The 20,834-nt window shown below is 45.5% G+C and overlaps 2 protein-coding genes across 2 annotated transcripts in view; one reads left to right on the top strand and one right to left on the bottom strand.

Annotated features, from left to right (window-relative positions):
- The window catches only part of PITPNM3 (PITPNM family member 3), a 913,937-nt gene that overhangs the window by 818,746 nt on the left and 74,357 nt on the right, over positions 1–20,834 (bottom strand). The gene's annotated exons all lie outside the window — the stretch shown is intronic.
- Positions 5,308–6,022, top strand: LOC137544858 (phosphatidylethanolamine-binding protein 4-like). Its single transcript, XM_068265952.1, has one exon. The coding sequence runs from the start codon at positions 5,368–5,370 to the stop codon at positions 5,947–5,949; it is 582 nt and encodes a 193-aa protein (XP_068122053.1). The 5' UTR covers positions 5,308–5,367; the 3' UTR covers positions 5,950–6,022.

Here is a 20,834-nt window from a genome sequence, read left to right as displayed (position 1 = left end):
CCAAGATCTGATATGACCTACAAACAATCATTAACCCTCTGCACTCATAAGGCTCACATCAAGCTGGAACACTAGAAGCATTAAAAACAACTAGGTTGCAAGATTATGCAGTTGAAGAAAGGGAACATTCGCTTACAAAATGGATTGCATGCAAAAGCATTCTGTACTTGACCCTTACACCAGCAATGAGGTTTTCCAGTTATGGTAAGGGACCCTATTCTACCTATACCAGTCAGCACACACCACTTCCATCAGCACCTAAGTTTCCATTTAAGATCATGGTCCCTATGCGGGAAAAGCATAGCCCCTCCTTCCTTTCTGATGTGACCTAGGTAAAGCCACCTACTAATAGATCATTTAAAGCCAATTCTAAGGCCTCGTTCACATTACACGCATTGCCGTCTGTATTTCGGCAACGCGTGCGAGAGGCAGACACACACGAACATCAGAAGAGCATATAATGCACTGTTTGTTGGTCACACTACATGCGTTGTATAGCAGTGGAATGTGCGCTGCACGCATTTTTTGGCAAAATGCATTGCTGACCCATTCTTCTGTAAATGGGATCAGCCACGCAATGCATGGAAACGCAGATGGCGTGAGCTCATACGCGTTCCAAACGCACGGCCATCTGCGCGTCATGATGTGAACGAGGCCTCAAGGGAGAAAAAAAGAATAATTTTTCATTCATGTTTGTGTTCAGCGTCTCCATTTGTGAGAATTTCCCTCACTGAAGGCCAGTGCACACCAAAAAGCGCTAGCGTAATCGCAAATGCTCAATGCTTTTTTAAGTTATTTTTCTAAGGGGATTCTAGGCATGCGCCTAGCAAATTTCTAATCATGCCTAGCGATTTTTGGAGAGTTTTTTATTTTTATCTTTTTTTTATTTATTTTTTTACAGTAGAGCTATAACTGAGCAGCTTCTGCAACAAAAATGCTTGGAAAATAAAATCGTTCTGATCTAGCGCTTTTCAGAGCGATTTTCCACTTTCCTATGCCTAACATTGAGGCTGAATCGCCTCAGAAATCAGCAGAAATGCTGCAGGACCCGCGTTTGCGTTCGGGAGCAAATCACATCGCTCTGGTGTGCTCCATCCCATTCAAATACATTAGCCAATCGCTTTTCAAAGTGTTGGCGTATTTAAAAGCGCTCAGAAGTGCTCTTGGTGTGCAGCAGCCCTAACTGGAAGTTCCAGGAACAGGATGATACTCACTAACAAGCAGAGGTGCACTATTCACCGCACATTAACCACTTGCCGACCGCACACTCATAACGTGCGTCGGCAAAGTGGCAGCTGCAGGACCAGCGACGCTGCAGCCTAATTAATCAGGAAGCAGCCGCTCGTACGAGCGGCTGCTTCCTGTCAAATCACGGCGGGGGGCTCCATGAATAGCCTGCGGGCCGCCGATGGCGGCTCGCAGGCTAGATGTAAACACAGGCGGAAATAATCCGCTTTGTTTACATTTGTACGGCGCTGCTGCGCAGCAGCGCCGTAAGGCAGATCGGCGATCCCCGGCCAATCAGCGGCCGGGGATCACCGCCATGTGACAGGAGACGTCCTGTCACTGGCTGCACAGGACGGATAGCGTCCTGTGCAGCCCGGATCTCCAGGGGAGGCAGCAGGTAGGAGAGGGAGGGGGGAATTTCGCCGCGGAGGGGGGCTTTGAGGTGCCCCCCCCCCGCCACCCACAGCAGGCAGGAGAGATCAGACCCCCCCAGCACATCATCCCCATAGGGGGGAAAAAAGGGGGGCAATCTGATCTCCCTGCCTGCACCCTGATCTGTGCTGGGGGCTGCAGAGCCCACCCAGCACAGATCAATCAAACCAGCGCTGGTCCTTAACCACCCTGGCGTTCTGATTAAATCGCCAGGGTGGCTGCGGGAGGGTTTTTTTTAAATAAAAAAAAAACTATTTCATGCAGCCAACTGAAAGTTGGCTGCATGAAAGCCCACTAGAGGGCGCTCCGGAGGCGATCTTCCGATCGCCTCCGGCGCCCAGAATAAACAAGGAAGGCCGCAATGAGCGGCCTTCCTTGTTTTGCTTATATCGTCGCCATAGCGACGAGCGGAGTGACGTCATCGACGTCAGCCGACGTCGTGACGTCAGCCGCCTCCGATCCAGCCCTTAGCGCTGGCCGGAACTTTTTGTTCCGGCTGCGCAGGGCTCAGGCGGCTAGGGGGGCCCTCTTTCGCCGCTGCTCGCGGCGAATCGCCGCAGAGCGGCGGCGATCAGGCAGCACACGCGGCTGGCAAAGTGCCGGCTGCGTGTGCTGCTTTTTATTTCATCAAAATCGGCCCAGCAGGGCCTGAGCGGCAGCCGCTGGCGGTGTTGGACGAGCTGAGCTCGTCCAGACCGCTCAGCTGGTTAAGGGGGGGTAAAGGGTGGGTCCTCAAGTGGTTAAGGGCTTGTTCACACTATGGGTTTGATTCACAAAGCCGTGATAACTCTTTATCACGGTCACGCTAGCTTTTTGCACACGCTATAACGCACGTAATGTTTTTTGCGCAGAAACGTGAATTTGCAAATTCGCATTTGTGCGCAAAAAAACATTACGCGCGTTACAGCACACAAAAAACGCTAGAGTGACCGTGATAAAGAGTTATCACTGCTTTGTGAATCAAGCCCCATGAGCGTTTGTGTATTTTTTTAAGCGCTGGCAATTTTAAAAAAAATCGCCCCAAAAGCACTTATGCAATGATTCCCTATGAGAGTGTTCACATAGGAGTGGTCTGATTAGGATCCGCTTCCAAAAGTGCTGCCTGTACCATTTTCTGAGCGCTTTGGCTCAATGGAAGGGAAAGGAAAATCGCTAAGCGCTTGAAAAAGTGCTTTCCCAAGCACTTTTCAGAATAAATACATTGTATTTATTCTTTTCCGGGTCAAAGAGTTCACTTCAATCACTCATCAAATAGCGCATAGAAAATCTCTTACACAAAATTGCCCAACGCTCAGAAAACGCCAGGAATCGCTTGAAACAAAACGCCCACAAAAACGCTCAGCGCTTGCGATTTATATTGTGAACACAGCCTAAGGCCTCTTTCACTTTGGACAACGCATGCAGGAGCCGTTTCCTGCACGCGTTAAATAGACTGCGACGTGTCATTGGGAAGCTGCGGAGCGACGTAATTCAGCTGTAGTAATTAATTAACCCAACAGGAAAACGCCGGCTCCCGACGATAAAAAGCTCCCGGGTGCGTCGTACCGCAACGCATCGAAACACAGCGTCGGGTGTGAAAGGTAAAATGAAAGCTATGGACTTTACTTTTACCTTGGTTAATGCAAAGTATCAACTTTGCATTGAAACGCTGAAAAAGGGGTCTAGTGTGAAAGAGCCCTAAAGCCTCTTCCATGAGCAGCTAAAGCAGGGTTGTCAAACTCAATTATGTACGGGGCCAAAATCTAAAACACATCCTAAGTCATGGACCAAATAGATTCAGACAAAGTGGCCTATCATGACCGGAAAAGGGGGGTGGGGGGCTGTTCCCGCCCCTTCCCCTTCTTCAGAGTGGTGCAGTGGAGTTGTTTAAAGGATCACTATCAAAATGAGTTATAATTTACTTTTCCCCTATGTTGCTGTCACTTGTAGTAGGTAGTTAAATTCAGACAGAACCGACAGGTTTTGGACCAGTCCATCTCTTCATGGGGGATTCTCAGCATGGCCTTTATTGTTTATAAAGACACTCTCTGAAAAGGATTTATACAAAGATGCTGGTCAGCCTCCCTGCTCACAGCACACTTGTTTTTGGCAGTTGGACGGAGCGACTGCCATCTACTAAGTGCTTTTGAAAATAAAGAAAACCTTGGGAATCCCCCATGAGGAGATGGGCTAATCCAAAACCTGTTGGCGCTGCCAGATTTCTCCTACCTGCTGTAAGTGACAGCAGCATAAGAAAAAGGTAATTTATGGCTCATTTTACTCTGGAAGAAATGCACTTCTCATTTATATGTGTTCACATGTATTTTACATTTTAGGATTTTCGCAATAGTGGTCCTTTCATATTCAATTGCTCCGATGCGGTGTTGGGTCTCCTCTAATCTTCCTGACAGCCACACGCTCTATGCTGCATACCTCTGGCTCTAAATGCATGTCATGTGATCGGAAGCTGGAGGCAAGGAAGTATAGAGCATGCAGCTGCTGAGAGACAAGACACAGCACTGCTGCAGGCAAATATTACACTTCTCCACTATTCTGCTATGTTGGGAAACGGTAGCCATTGAAAGGTGTGTATATGTTTAATTAGCCATACGAAGGTTGGATCCAAGGGGGTGCCCTATGTTAATTTCACAGGGGGTCCTGTGGGTTGTTGCTGCACCTAGACTCATACTGACTGATGTTTTAACCAGAAACACGGTCATCCTCTGGATGGGAAGGCAGTTTGCTGTTGTTTATACTGCTTACAATGATGCACATTTGAAGCTCTGGAGGGCCACAAAAAATGGCAAAGAGGGCTGCATTTGGCCCGCAGGCCTTGTGTTTAACACCTATGAGCTAAAGGCAGTCAATTCACCACCTGTCATCTGCTCCCAAACACCAGTTGGACACTTGCTAGCGCTGAAGGGGGAGGAGAAGTAGGCCCCCATAGCCCCCACCCCACAGTTGCTATGGTTACACTACATCATTTGACAAAATTTTGGCCGCAACTCATACTGTGTTTTAGAAATTGGTTTCTTAAAGAGACTCTGTAACAAATTTATCAGCCTTAGTTCTTCTATCCTATAAGTTCCTATGCCTGTTCTAATCTGCGCTGGCTTACTGCAGTCTTTCCTAACTGAACTGTCTCTGTAATAAATCAATGTATCTTTCCTCTGTCCTGTTTGTCGGGCTAAAGCTTGATTGTGTGGAATGTGCAGGGCTGCTTGTGATTGGTAGAAGCGATACACACCCTCTGCAGGCCCCCTGCATACTCTGAATGACTCACACTCTATGCTTAGCTGAGCCTATTAGAAGCTGGTTAGTTTGTTTGTAAACACTGCCTAAAACTGTTAATTACAAGCCAGGATTGCAGCAGAGAGTGGCAGAAACAGCACAGAGGGGCACAGGAGAAAATAATGAATAGAATGGTATGCTTTTTATTGTAAGAATATTAGAGTACAGATTCTCTTTAAGGCATTGTGTTTGGCACAACCGTCTTACAATGATGCACATTTGAAGCATTTGCCAGCCACGTACAGTCAAATGGCAAGGTGGCCGGATGCTGCTCCCTGGTCTTGAGTTTGACACCTAGGGTTTACATGGAGGGGCAGTTGTGAAAATGGGCTGGTGCAGAGTTTTGTACTGCTCTGCATATCAGACCTGGATGGCAGGCAGTTTAAAATGACAGTTACGGCAGATTTAAACCATCCAGCCTGAAGGAGGCCTACAGAAATGGCAAAGATCTGGGTCACATTCTTGTTTTTTCTCTCATTGACTTTCTTTGCATCCACTAACATTTTCTCATGTGACTTTGAACCTCTCCTAAATAATGATGACAAATTCTGCAGGGGTGACCTCCATGTGATCTACCCCAATATGGGAGATGTCTCCTGTGTGTTCATACCAAATTGCTTTAAGTATCCCCAAAGCTTGAGCAAGGTCTGGGGAGCACCAATGATCCGTTCCGCTGATGCCAAACCAGAGAACCTGTACACTCTGATAATGGTGGACCCCGATCCAGTACTGAGATTCTGGAGACATTGGCTGGTCACACATATTCCAGGAGAGAAGCTTCAAGAGGGAGGTCCTGTTACGGGAAATGTTGTATCACAGTACCATCGACCAAATCCACCGATTCATACTGGATATCACAGATACCTATTCATACTCTACGAGCAGCACCCTCAGGTCCATCCTACCCTTCTCCAGAATGAAAGACCTCTGGCATCCTGGAATATCAGTACATTCGTCCGCCGATCTAAAATAGTTCTTGTGGCTACAACTCTGTTTATGGTTAGAAATCCACATTTATAGGATTCCAAACAATGCTTGAGCTGTATCATCAAGTCAGGATAAACTAAAATGAACTAAAAAATCCTTATATCAATATTATGTGGTATGTTTTTATTATATTTCAGTGAAATAGAAATAATTCCAAGTTGGTGCAGGATAATGCAAAATGGTTATGCAAATTCAAGCAGCTTGAAAATGGACCAATAGAACTCCTACTCTGCAAGATTTAATTGGTCAACTTTCAAGCTGCATGATTTTGCATAAACAAATGTGCATGTTTCTGCAACAATTCGCAATGATGTGTGTGTGTGTGTGTGTGTGTGTGTGTGTGTGTGTGTGTGTGTGTGTGTGTGTGTGTGTGTGTGTGTTTGTGTGTGTGTGTGTGTGTGTGTGTGTGTGTGTGTGTGTGTGTGTGTGTGTGTGTGTGTGTGTGACAAACAGGGCTGTGGAGTCGGAGTCAGAGTCGAGGTGTCGGACTTCAATAAACTGAGGAGTCAGATGATTTTTGTACCATCTCCACAGCCCTAGTAAGATTTAGACTAAGCAGTTGGAGCAATTTGGGTACCTGGAGTCGGAGGTTTCATAAACTTAAGCTGGCCACTAACGGTCCAATTTATAGCGAGAAATAGTTTGAGCGATCAGAAATTCTGATCGGATTGGTTGTAAATAATCTCCATTGGTGGACAAAATCGATTATGAACGAGTGAAAAAAATGTCGCCCGAATGAATTTTCGTCTAACGAAAATTTGGATTTTCTTGGTGGTCGTGATAGATAGGAAGCAAAGATTGGTTAGTTGATGGTGTAGTGAATGATTTTTCGTCCGATCAGAATTTCTAATCACTCGAACGATTTTCCGCTAGAAATTGGATCGTTAGTGGCCAGCTTTAGGAGTCCGAGTCGGAATTGGATGATTTTTGTACCGACTCACTCCACAGCCCTGTACACAAATACTAAGAGGTTAGATGTTGATACAACACAGCAATATCTATGCTAGTCTAGAATGAACAAATATCAGACTGAATAGAGTTCACTGGCATCAATAGCTACAGAAATCTTGTTATTAAAGCAAACCCATGACCAGCTAAATTCCTATGAGACAACGGTTACTATAGAGACAAAAACTTTCTGGCTGTGAGATCTTAGCGACACCCGCTGCCCTTCTATGATATAGATATTGCTTTTTCTATTTCCCAATAAATGATGTATACTTTTCCTGTCTCCAGAACATAACATGTGTGTACAGTGCTCCCTTTCAGTAGAACTGCAGGTTACAGAGCCACAGATTCTGTCCTCACTGACACCCAGGGGTGTTGCTAGACCCAAAGATCAGTGGCACGTGCCCTGGATCTATTCTGGGGTGCCCCGGATGTCCCCAGGCAGAGTCAGCTGTGTTGCCTCAATGACGGGCATGCTAAGAGCTGTGGTGCATCGATTGGGGGTATGCTGGGTGCTGTGGAGCCTTTTTGTGGGCATACTGGGTACTGTGGTGTTTAAGTTAAAGAAAACCTGAAATGAAAATTAAAAGTGAAAATAAACATACACACGCCATACTTACCTCCTGTGTAGTGTACTCCTCAAACTCTTTCTCCTCCCTGCATCCTGTTTGCCCACTGTGATCAATGGAATTCTATGTCCTCCATTTTAAAAATAGCCACTACCTCATAACAGCTTCCTGGTCAGCACACTGTTAAACTAACATCGCCCACTTGAGCCATAGGAAAACATGGACATTACCTGGCACATGAGTTGTCCTCTCAGCTATAACTGACAGCAACTGATATATAACAGACAGAAACTGATATATTTCAATTCTGACAAAATGTTGTCAGAACTGGAAGGGATCATTGTCCGAAGAAAATGGTGAGCTTCTGAGAGGAACTGATGGCAAGGTAACTATGTAATGTTCATTTGAAGTTACCTCATGTGTTTATTTTAAATAATTTTACTAAGTTCGGGTTCCCTTTAAGTAAGTGACTGCGTATTTATGTGATACCTTAACAAGCAAACTGCGCCTGCCCGAAATAGTCAATTCAAATGTTCTAAACTAATCTCAGTAAGAGTGTTCGCTATCAATGAGTTCAGCAAAGTTCATAAAAAGATGAGTGACAGCGCTCCTCTTCTGTAGCTCAATTCAATATCTGCAAAAAATTAAAACATGCTCCACATAGTGCATTACTGTATATATACACAGAATCTCTTTTCTCCCAGTGACAATGAGTGCAGCACACGTGATCATTCAGTGCTAAAACCACAAATCCAACTTCCCAGTATATTAGCCGCTCACTGGATAAAATCCACTTCACATCCAGGTGGGTCTAGCGTTTTTATGATCAACCAATAACTAGGCTCTTAGGCTCTTTCCTTCCAGATAATAAAGCTTTAATCCAGATTCATGTAAAACACAAACAGATAAAAATTCCTCATAGCGTAACTTGATAAAAACAGAGTATGCAGCCTGCGCTATACAGCGCACTTACTCAATCCTGGTGAGTGTCGCGCTTATCGGGCTGATTGACCCAGCGGTTATCTATCCCTCGTGTGGCGTCGGCGTCCCGCTCCTCCACCGTGGTGTACCCGCTAGTTTACAGTTTTAGATCCCGGCCGGCCGGCGAATGTTTCCGCACCTAGTGACGTCAGTCGCACCTGACTCCGCACCTGACTCCGCACCTTGAACCCAAACAGAAGCTCTGCATTGCATGCAACCTATTAAGTACTCGTCCCTCCCTCTGCGAAAAAGTCAATCCTCCATGGGAGGGGCCTAACACTAACTAAATCCTAACCTATGTATATGCATAGCCTGTTAATGGAAACTAACATCCTCCTCCAGTGGTAGACAGGTCATGTGTATGCTCGGTGTGTATTCGACCCCACAAGTGGGGCTTGCACTCTTTTGCAGGTAGGCACTAGTCTGTTTTTAAGTAGCGCTGCTCATTTCCTTGCTATGTACTAATGTAATTTGGTTTTGGTCAGCTGCTCCCACTTAACAGCCATGCTTTTGGTGTATATGCAGAGCTTCTGTTTGGGTTCAAGGTGCGTTTGTAGTTCCTGGGGGGGCTCAGCGCATCTCTGATGGAGGCCATTCGGAAGCGGCCTGGTGTTGCGCTGATCCACCTTGTGCGCAATTTTCAATTTTATCTGATTAGCCGCACCCAGGCTATGCATATACATAGGTTAGGATTTAGTTAGTGTTAGGCCCCTCCCATGGAGGATTGACTTCTTCGCAGTGGGAGGGACGAGTACTTAATAGGTTGCATGCAAGCTGTTAATGGAAACCAACATCCTCCTCTAGTGGTAGACAGGTCATGTGTATGCTCGGTGTGTATTCGACCCCACAAGTGGGGCTTGCACTCTTTTGCAGGAAAGGAACTAGTCTGTTTTTAAGTAGCGCTGCTCATTTCCTTGCTATGTACTAATGTAATTCATTTTTGGTCAGCTGCTCCCACTTAACAGCCATGCTTTTGGTGTATATGCAGAGCTTCTGTTTGGGTTCAAGGTGCGTTTGTAGTTCCTGGGGGGGCTCAGCGCATCTCTGATGGAGGCCATTCGAAGGCGGCCTGGTGTTGCGTTGATCCACCTTGTGCGCAGGTTTTACACCTGGTCCTTGCATTTGCTGTGCGATGCTACGCCCCCATCACATCGCACCACAACACAAAAAACTACATTCACATGATCCTGTGGCAGAGTGTGCCAACAGAGTCATTTGCAGGCCATAGTAGTGGCACTTGCTATTTGATTCCTTGTAGATGGGGCGTCTGTCAATGCGGCAATCACAGGGTAAGGGGTGTAAATGTGTGCGAGCATGAGTGTAGGTGGTGGGGGAGGAGTATAATTTGCAGTTCCATCTCTGCTATGTTGCAAAAATAATGCGGCTGATCCACTAGTGGAGAAAAATATTCTGTATGTTTTTAAAGAACTTTTCCCTTAACCCTCGATTAGCTGGCAAATTTTACTTCCCTCAAAATAATTTCTAGATGGTTGACATCACTGAGGTCAGTGCAGTTCTTTGGGGAATCCATAAGGCTTTGTATGCTGGTGTCCCTGTGCTAGGCTAGCTGACGCTTCTGGCATCTGTCACAGAATCAGCATGTCGAGACTTCTGAAATCCTTATTGAAAGCAAAAGCAATGACGTTATCATGGGAGCAGCTTGTGTTAAAACTTAACAGGCTGTGATAAGCTGAATGCACAATATTTTCTTGTGACGGTATCTGATACTGAGCATCATTATTATGCTAGTGATGAATATAGGAGATTGTAAAGGAGCTGTGCTCTGTGTGAGAGAAAAGGAACTTGCCTGCCATCATTAAAAATCTCTGTCTCCATAAGGACTGTAGAGGAGATTTAGCAGAGCTGTTGTGCTAAAAGGCAGCAGTGTGCTTTAGAATAACAAATAGAGCCTCAAAGTATTAAAGATGGAAGTCTCCATATTCCTAAGAACTCTGTTTACCTTTAACCCCTTCCCGACCGTCAAACACCGATAGGCATCGGGAAGGTGGCTCCCCAGGACCGCCTAACGCCGATCAGCGTCAAGTCCTGGGGGTGGGGATTAGCGGGGATCGCGCTTGAGTGACAGAGCTCCGCTACGTAAACAGTCTGCCAGCCGCAACCCTTGCTGGCAGACTGTTAAGAAAAGAAAATGACTTTTTTTTTTTTCATTGTACAGCGCTGTGATCTAGTGCTGTGCTGTACTGGGGACAGCCCTGTCACTTGGCTGTCCCCTGGATCGGCTCACCACGCAATCCCTCTCATAGGCTGATGCCTATGAGAGGCGATCGCCCTGATTGGTTCTCGGGGTGAGGGAAAGAAAAAAAAAAACAGACATTTTTATTTTAAAATAAATGACAATAAATGAATAAAAAAAAAAAATAAAGCCCGCAACAGCAATCAGATACCACCAACAGAAAGCTCTGTTGGTGGGCAGAAAAGGAGGGCATATTCATTTGGGTGCTAAGTTGTATAGCCATGCAGCACACTGGTAACCTCCCTGGGGGTAAGGTCGAGGCTGACTCATTGTTAAAGAAACTTGCTACAAACGGTATGGACGAATTAGCTTCATCAACGCTGAACACTGGCCTGGAAAGAGTTATAATGGTGTATGTGCACCACCAACTGGCAGTAGGCAGATATTACAGCATTACCAAAACTTCAGTTCTGGAATCTAATACCATATTGTTGTACGGAGAATTACACTTATTGCCACACTGGTCTGAACTCAGCCGTGATGGACTATAATGACCACCATGGCTAAGAGTTGTGCAGCAGACCAGAGTGTGCGCAGCGGCCCAATGATGATCCCTAAAGATCTGGCATGTCGGACCTTTAGCTATGCCTAAGCATGACCCAATGGAATTGTTCTTGGCAGCTCCCCACCCGCTGGAAGCCGCTCCGTCAGATGCGCTTGTCGTCCCTTTGCCCCTCGCGCATCGCAACAGAGGCACTAACAACACTGTACAGAAGTGTCATCAGCCTTTGCAAACGACTCATCTTTTGCTATGCAGGGGAAGCGGAGAAACGATGAGCGTGCGTAATGGAGACGTTTCTGGTGGTGGGAGCAGCGAGAACAATGCTATTGTGCTGTGCCCGGGCATTGCTAAAAATCTAATACACCGCATCTTCATGCAATCATTGTGGGCCTGATGTAGTCATGCTGGTCTGACCATAATGACCATCCCCACCATGGCAGTCGTTATGGTGCACCACTCAGCAGAGGCATAACTAGAAATCACTGGGCCCCCTGCAAAACTTTGGATGGGGCCCCCTCCCGCCAGGACAGAGCACTTGGGGAGGGGTAGCGAGCTTGGGGGCAGGGCGCTGTACAAAAGAGCCTGCTGCACACTAATTAGGGACATCCTGCAAATCTTTGTCTGCAAAACTTTTATTGATTCCTTATCAGTGGCTGAGCAGATGCAGCCATTAGAACAATTGTGCAGAGAGCAGAATGTTCTTTCTCTCCATGCCCTTGTCAGTCTCTCTGGACAGGGAAAAGATACTTCTTCCCGCACAGGGCCCCCTGTGGCTTCTGGGCCCCCCTGCGGCTGCATCCCTTGCAGGGCCTATTGTTACGCCCCTGCCACTCAGAGTTCAGACCAGCGTGTGTATGGACCTCTAGGGCTGGTTCAGGCGGATGTGTCAATCACCTGCCCAGTGTCTCATCTAAATGATTTTCTGCAAGCGTGCAGAAAAAGCATTTGTTGACTTTCAATGGCGATTCCCAGCGATCGTCATTTTTCATCCCGCAGGGGGACACAGGCGTGCGGCGCTAATGGACCCCAGAACGGCCAGACCCGGCTGCTTCCAGACAGTGGAAAAAATAAAGATCAAAATGCTTCTTTTGCATAAACGGTGGTAAATGACGTACAAGTGTGCGTGTGAACTGGCCCTTAGTTGTTGTACCACAAAAGGGAGATGTTTTAGGTAAAAACTGGACAGTATTTATTTCTGCATCTGTAGATATATTTCTTCATCCATATTTGAGGAGGATTTTTCTATTTGTGATTAAAAAGTTTATTTTAGACATTTTAATTTAACTTTTTGACTTGATTTTTTATTTGAAACTTTTGTTATACTCAAAATGGATACTTGACCCCTGCTAGACGGGTTTTAGTAAGTTGCAAGCAAAAATTTCACAAAAATTAATTGAACCACTTTTTGCACGGAAATCCTGCAGAAATTGAACGATAGGGAGGTTGAAGCTGCAGTGTGCTGAATGGTAAAAAAATAGCCTGGTCACTAGGGAGGTGTAAGCCCTGCCTTAAAGGGAACCAGACATGAACGTTTCACACAAAATAAACATATCAGTCGATAGCTTGTAAAGAATAAATGCTCTACCTGATAATTTCGCTGCTCTGGTGTGCCTTTTTTTAGTGTTTTTTATCCATTATTGCTCCAGGAAAAATCAAATATGGCCACCGGCTCATATTCCTTCTGCTTCCAGGTTATGAGTTGTTCTGGATGTGCTGTCTAGGCTATATGAGACTAGGCTGCTATTTAGGCTATGTGCTTTCATTTTGGTATGATGTGCAGCTGCCTGTAGGAAGTGTCTCTCATAGGAATGAAACTGCAGTCATCATTAGCATCTATGCTGAGAGCACACAGATCATATTGCAGGCTTGCAGCCACACTTGTCTGTTTCAGGGATTTTCTCTCAGCAGCAGCAGCCCCTCCCATGTCATCACAGCTCTCAGTATGCAAAGCAGGAAATTTGAGCCAGGAGGTGGCAGGCTTGGGCTTTAAAAAAAAAAAGACTCCACAGAAGAGTGACTCAGCTATAATGATTCCAGGTCAAACCTAGACTGAGCCAGTCGGGGATTCTTATCACAGCTGCTAATAGACTAATTAAGCAGATAAGAATGAAACTAAAAGCAGGGTAGGTGTTTACTGTCATGTTCCCACTGATAAATGTAATAAAATACATGAGGGTGCTTTGTCTCTGGTTCTCTTTAAGTGGTGAATATGATATGCAACTTTCGTAAAAATAAAGACATGGCTCCCATGCATTTTGCAAAACTGTAAATTGATATGACTGAGGGATGTAAACTCACCTATGTTGCCATCTCTCATCGCTGCGCTGCACCCTGCTCTCCATCTTCCCACCACTTCAGCCTTTACAGCCAAACTGTCCGAAAGATGGAGAGCGGCACTCAGCGCAGCAGCCAAAGGCTGTAGGTAGGTCTACCCTCTCAGCGGTAGCCTGTGCCTCCTTAGTAACTGGGACTCATCCTTAGTAGTGATCAATGTACAGTACCACTTTTCCCCTTGCCCAAACTGATTGTACAGCTACTCCTGCCAGCCTTATACCACTAATAGCTGTACAAAACTAAGCAGATAATATTATCAAAGGAATACCTAGGTGAGGGGAAGTTAACATTTACTTACCTGGTGTTTCTTCAATTCCCCTGCAGTATATATCTGGTACCTCGCTGTAGTTCAGATCCTCTCCAGGGTGCTGCTGTCCACTCCAAAAGATTCCCGATAGGAACTCCGGTCATGGCTACTGCGCTTGCGCAGTTCACAAAGACAAACTGCACATGCTCAGAATGCTCCCGTGGAGGAGGCATGTAGATGGGACCACGCATGCACAGTAGCTGCGACCAGAGTTCTGGTCAGGGACAATTTGGAGTGGTCAGAGGCACCCAGGAGAGGGTCGGAACTAAAAAAAAATGGGACCTGTTATACTGCAGGGGGCTGGAAAAAAAAGGTAAGTAAATCTAACACCCCCACACACACACACATTTTACCATTAACCGCTTCTGGGCCATGCTAATTGAAATCTACTCACTATTTAGGAGTGGTTATTCCTGCCAGGGTGTAAATTTCGATTAGCCCGCCGGACGCTCCCGCCACTACTGCCGATCGCACAACGCTCTCGCTGCAGCCCACTCGCCCTGTGGTCAGTGTGTTGGCAGAGCTCTGTGAGCCGTTCAGGAGCAGATTCATTGGCTCCTGACCCTGTGATCAATCTGAGCCAATCTCATTGACTCACATTGATCACGGCAGAGCGAGTGAGTTTCAGCGATGGGAGAGCACCATGATCTATGGTATGGGCGAACCCATGCGAGGTGGCGCCGGTAGGCCCCTTTTTTTGGGTACCAGCAGTCTCTAGTCCTTGAAGGGCCAAAGACCTTTGGAACCAATGTGATTGATAAACTTTTTTTTTTATAAAGCACCAACATATAGTGCAATACATAGAGGAATCATTAGAATATTAAATCATGTTAAACAATGTTACACAGGGGCATTACAGAGTTAAACAACGGTACACAAAATAGTGAAACCATAAACAATGATGCACAGATTGCAATGTTGGGATCAATATAGCAGACAAGTCACTGATTCCATATAGTAGCGGAGAAGAGCACACAGGTAGGTCGGCCCTGCCAAATAGGCTTACAAATAAGCTCCTCCCCCTGAATGCTCGATGAAAATTCACTGCTGTGCCTACCCATCATTTTAATCAATAAACTTTTCGAAATCGTTTATTATATGGATGTGCTGGGGTTATAAGATCACTGGCAGACGTGATCATGGAAATATCGATTCATGCGCGGCCACCCTTCCGGACATTAGATTGCAAGCTCCTCTAAGTCAGGGATAGATGTGAAGTATATATTGCTGCATATTACAATGCTTCTGTCTGTGTAACTCTGAAATAGTAGTAATTATAAAACCATGAACAAACCACACTCATTTCCATATACTGTATTCCCCAATAGACTATTGCCACACATAAAAGGGATCCAACCTGTCCCACCTTTGTTGCGCGTCACGCACCTTGTCACATGGCGACAGCTGTAATAAGCTATGTGACAGCTGGAGGATTTTAAGTCAAAGGAGTCAGAATTTATTTTTCTCATATTTTTAAACATCATCGCTGTCCTTTGGTGGCCTGCAGCTGGGGCCCTGTCCCTGCCAAAAAATAAAAAATACCGTAGCAGCTCAGAGAGACAATGTTAAATAGCGGAATGGAGATTTGGAAAGAGAACAGCGACCAGAGTAATAAAGTATCAGTCGCAATTCTGCCTAGAAAAGGGATTTCAGGAAAACAAGTGATCAGAGGACAAACTGGAGCCTGGCGGGCAGCGATTATTGCCAAGGCTTGTTATTAGAGACGGAGGTGAGAGATGACTCGATGTCGTGTCTTGGTGTAAACTTGTCATGCTGGTATTTTCTGTGCCCTCCGCAAATAGCAGAGTGTGTAAAAAAAAATATAGTTATTCCCTAATATTCTATAAAAGATAACGCTCAGAGCTGAGAACAGAGAGCAGCAGAGCTAAACAGATATTAGTGAGAGTAGGCACAAACTGTTCCTTGCTTTACAGTACATTTTTAACGATGCATAGGACTAACGGGTGGTTCACACTAAGCCTAAAAACACTACGATTTAGCAGAGTGGAAGCACATGTGTAAATGGACCTGATGCTGCCTAGCATATGGGATCGCACAGTGTTCATTTTCACTAGGCTGTTTCTCCTTCCGTTCTGCATGTACTCAGCTGTCTTCTGCCCCCATTGAAGTCCTTTGCCGCTGCTGGCACCGCTGCCGGTATATCACAGGCCTGGTGGAAGCACAGGGTTTCCATTGGTTTGCAAAAGACCAATGAGAATCCTCCCTAGCACCAGGGTGAATTTTCATTGGTTCACTGAGTGGTGGACCAATAAGTATCCCATTGGTCTTTTGCAATTCAATGGGGACCTGCTTCTGCCAGTACTCTGATCTATGTACCAGCACTTGTCTCCAAGCCCAGTGGCGGTGCTAAGAGTGGCAGAGTACCCGAGTGGGGCAGCAATTGCAGCAGCAGTGGGTCAGATGCATAGATGTGAGTAGTCTGAGTATCTCTCTGGACACTGTAACGGGGCACAGTGTATCTGCTCAAGATGGTACTGGTTCCCTGCAGGCATCTGAGAACCCCCTCACTTTCGCACTTCATCTCTAGTAATGGCTTCTGCTGATTGCGTCATCAGCAGAAGCCTTCATTAAGGGTGAGCCATGTGTAAAAAAAAGAGGTCTGCAATCCCCATGCAAGCCGCTGGATTAGGTAAAACATGTGCTTTACTGCTAATTTCACCGGAAGGGAGGGGGAAATGGAGACACAAGGCGGGGGAGTGGACCACACAGGGGGAGCGGACACACACAGGGGTTCACTTGGGATAAAGGGGACACACTGGGGACAAAAGGGGACACACTGGGGACAAAAGGGGACACACTGGGGACAAAAGGGGACACACTGGGGACAAAAGGGGACACACTGGGGACAAAAGGGCACACACTGGGGACAAAAGGGCACACACTGGGGACGAAAGGGGACACACTGGGGACGAAAGGGCACACACTGGGGACAAAAGGGGACACACTGGGGACAAAAGGGCACACACTGGGGACAAAAGGGGGCACACACTGGGGACAAAAGGGGGCACACACTGGGGACAAAAGGGCACACACTGGGGACAAAAGGGCACACACTGGGGACAAAAGGGCACACACTGGGGACAAAAGGGGACACACTGGGGACAAAAGGGGACACACTGGGGACAAAAGGGGACACACTGGGGACAAAAGGGCACACACTGGGGACAAAAGGGCACACACTGGGGACAAAAGGGCACACACTGGGGACAAAAGGGCACACACTGGGGACAAAAGGGCACACACTGGGGACAAAAGGGGACACACTGGGGACAAAAGGGCACACACTGGGGACAAAAGGGCACACACTGGGGACAAAAGGGGACACACTGGGGACAAAAGGGCACACAATGGGGACAAAAGGGGACAAACTGGGGACAAAAGGGGACACACTGGGGACACAGTAGGACACATGGGGGCCACAGGAGGAGACCATATAGGTGAGAACATCTACAAAACACTCCTGTAATATGGATGCACCAGGTTTAGTATATATTTTTCACCTGGTTTTTGCCCTCTAATCCTATGTATGTCTTATATTCCAGAGCATCTTATATGGCAGAAAATATGGTACTTACCTAAGAAGAGGGAAGCTTCAGGATCCGGTCTTGTTGGTAGGAACTTGGGGCTGCGCTCTTCTTCAGGCAAGAATGTGACCGTACTGCGCCTGTGCAAGTACAGCCACGCCTACGCAGTAAGCCAAGTGGCTCCATATTACTGCACAGATGCGGATGTGCTTGCATGGGTGCAGCACGCCGGCACTTGTGCCAGAAGAGGAGTGTATCCCTGAAGTTAAGGAGAGTCCCAGGTAGTGGCAGAGGACAGCGTGAGAAGCCTCTGGAGGATCCGGAGGCTTCCCTCTTCTTAGGTAAGTATTTATTTTTTAGGTACTTTGATGCCGCAAGTTCTCTTTAAACAATGGAATGTTTTAAAAGCAATAACATGAATGATGTCACGTCTGTCAGATAGCCTGAAAGAACATAGGTACCCTAAGGAATGTTCAGTTTCACTACAGAATATTCAGTAAGTCAGACAGTCTAAAATGTATTTCACTTCAGATTCAAATTTACTTCTCACTCACTACATTTCAGAATGACTATTGGACAGACAATGAGAGAGTGAGCGAGCCCCCTTAGGAGTCTCGGAGGTGCAGTATCTCCCCTCCTATGGAGTAGCCGCCAGCATTCAGTTCTCCCTGTACGGCAGACAGTCACAGGTAAATTACCAGTTGATTTGTACCCCAAGGACACTTAAACTAGAGCAGCAAGCAGTCAGCATCTGATATGTTTAAAAATGCATCAGCATTTTAAATATTTTAGCAAACAGGGTTCAGCGCCGTGGCAGGTTCTGCATTTTCCTTGAATACTGAGCCAACTTCCAGATTATTTCTGTTCTGTAAATAAAAATCTATTGTCGATCTCACTTCTTAGGGATCAGTCTTCCTGATGGGATTATTCTTTTCCATAGAGTTATTTCAGATGCTCTTCAGAGATGATAACATGTAAAGCAAAAGCTAACTGGAATTCAGGGTTACTGACACAGCTGATTTGTGAAAATGTCAAGAGAAACATGGCTGCGCCGAAAGGCAACACAAAGTTAAAGCCATGCTAAAAGCCTATACCCAGGCAGAGATTTCAAAACACAATCTAATAGCTTAAAGGGGAATTCAGCCTAAACAAACATACTGTCATTAAGTTACATTAGTTATGTTAATTAAAATAGATAGGTAATATATTCTCTTACCCACCTTGTTTTAAAACAACAGGCAAATGTTTGTGATTTCATGGGGGCAGCCAACTTTTTGGTTGAAAGGAGATGACAGGGAGCATGAGACACAGTTCCAACTGTCCTGTGTCCTGATCACCCCTCCCGGCTGCGCGCGCTAGGCTTCAATTCTAAAATTTAAAAAAAAATTTGCGCCAAAACAGCCCACATTAGCAATCCCATCATGCTTTGTTTAGCATCAGGGGAAAAATGCCCGGGCAGTTTTCTTCTGTGCAGCTAAAAATGAGGCTTGGGTAAGAAAAGCAAAGTTCTGTTCCTGCGAAACTGTTCAAGAAACACCAAGCCTTTTCAGTGCTGCTGAGTAGATTTTTAGTCTGGAGGTTCACTTTAATAATCAGAGTGCTCAAGCGTTAACATTTGCATTTGGAAAGAAAAGCTTTCTGCAGCTAAAAACCTGTATCAGATATCTCCAAGTATCTCCAGTGGGAATAGTGATACAGCAAAATCTGAACTGGGTGTTTTTAATGGCAGCTGTGTGGCTGGTTAGGCAGAAAGGTTAACATTAGGTGTAGGTTAAGAGGGTTACAGGGTACGGTAGAGGGGAGTACAGCTAAAGTTATCAGGGTGGGAAGGCTAAGGCTAGTTATCAAGAAGATGTTAAAGAGGAACTTTATCCAAAGATTGAACTTTATTCCAATCAGTGGCTGATACTTCCTTTCCCACAAGAAATATTTTCCTTTTCTCAAATAGATCATTGAGGGGGGGGGGGGGGCAGGGCTGGGGAGCTCTGGACTAAATAATCTGTTAATGAATATTGTAAACAATAAGCAATTTTATTAATTATGTTCTTTCACTACCGTTTCTTTTTACTGTCAGTCTGGAAGGTTAAAGGACCACTATTGTGAAAAATGGTAAAATCCAAAGTGCCTCATCATGCATATGTATATATTCATTTGTTCCAGAGTGCTAGTGGGTTAGCTGGGTTTTCTTTATTTTAAAAGCACTAACTGAATGCCAGTTGCTTAGTCCAACTGCCAAATAGTGTGCAAACAAGTATGGAGGCTGTCCAGCATCTTTTATAGACCATTTACAGGAACTGCTTTTGTAAAGCAAAAAAGAAATGCTAAGAATCCCCCATGAGGCAATGGATTAGTCCAAAACCTGTCAGATCTGTGAGATTATCACAGCCTACTGTAAGTGACAGTAGCACAGGAGAAAAGTATTTTATGGTGTGTCTTACTCTGGGAGAAATGTACTTCTTATAATTGTGAATTTTTACACATAACAATTTTTTGCATTAGTGGTCCTTTAAAGGGAACCAGAGATGAAGCACCCTCATGTATTTTACCATATATATCAGTGGGAACATTAGAGAAAACACCTACCCTGCTCTCTTCTTATCATACCTAATAAAATCCCAGACCGAGCAGGAATCTTTATAGCCGAGTCTGTCTTCTCTGATGTCTTTTCAACCCCAAGCCTGCCCCTTGTGGCTCTGCTATAATGGCTCAGCTATAAAGATTCCTGAGCAAAGCCAGACTGAATGCTCATTCGGGGATTTTATCAGGGCTGATAAGAAGCAAGATGAACAGTGAAGAATGAATCAGGGTAGGTGTTTTCTCTAATGTTCTCACTGATATACAGTGGTGTGAAAAACTATTTGCCCCCTTCCTGATTTCTTATTCTTTTGCATGTTTGTCACACTTAAATGTTTCTGCTCATCAAAAACCATTAACTATTAGTCAAAGATAACATAATTGAACACAAAATGCAGTTTTAAATGCCGGTTTTTATTATTTAGTGAGAAAAAAAAACTCCAAATCTACATGGCCCTGTGTGAAAAAGTGATTGCCCCCTTGTTAAAAAATAACTTTTAACTGTGGTTTATCACACCTGAGTTCAATTTCTGTAGTCACCCCCAGGCCTGATTACTGCCACACCTGTTTCAATCAAGAAATCATTTAAATAGGAGCTATCTGACACAGAGATGTAGACCAAAAGCACCTAAAAAAAGCTAGACATCACGCCAAGATCCAAAGAAATTCAGGAACAAATGAGAAAACAAAAGTAATTGAGATTTATCAGTCTGGTAAAGGTTATAAAGCCATTTCTAAAGCTTTGGGACTCCAGCGAACCACAGTGAGAGCCATTATCCACAAATGGCAAAAACATGGAACAGTGATGAACCTTCCCAGGAGTGGCCGGCCGACCAAAATTACCCCAAGAGCGCAGAGAAAACTCATCTGAGAGGCCACAAAAGACCCCAGGACAACATCTAAA

This window comes from Hyperolius riggenbachi, chromosome 2, assembly GCF_040937935.1.
Source record: "Hyperolius riggenbachi isolate aHypRig1 chromosome 2, aHypRig1.pri, whole genome shotgun sequence".
Lineage (NCBI taxonomy): Eukaryota > Metazoa > Chordata > Amphibia > Anura > Hyperoliidae > Hyperolius > Hyperolius riggenbachi.
This window is presented reverse-complemented; position numbering and strand designations above follow the sequence as displayed.

Bases quoted from the DNA above. Each gene is read 5' to 3' on its own strand.
- LOC137544858 (XM_068265952.1), top strand. From the start codon at position 5,368: ATGGCAAAGATCTGGGTCACATTCTTGTTTTTTCTCTCATTGACTTTC.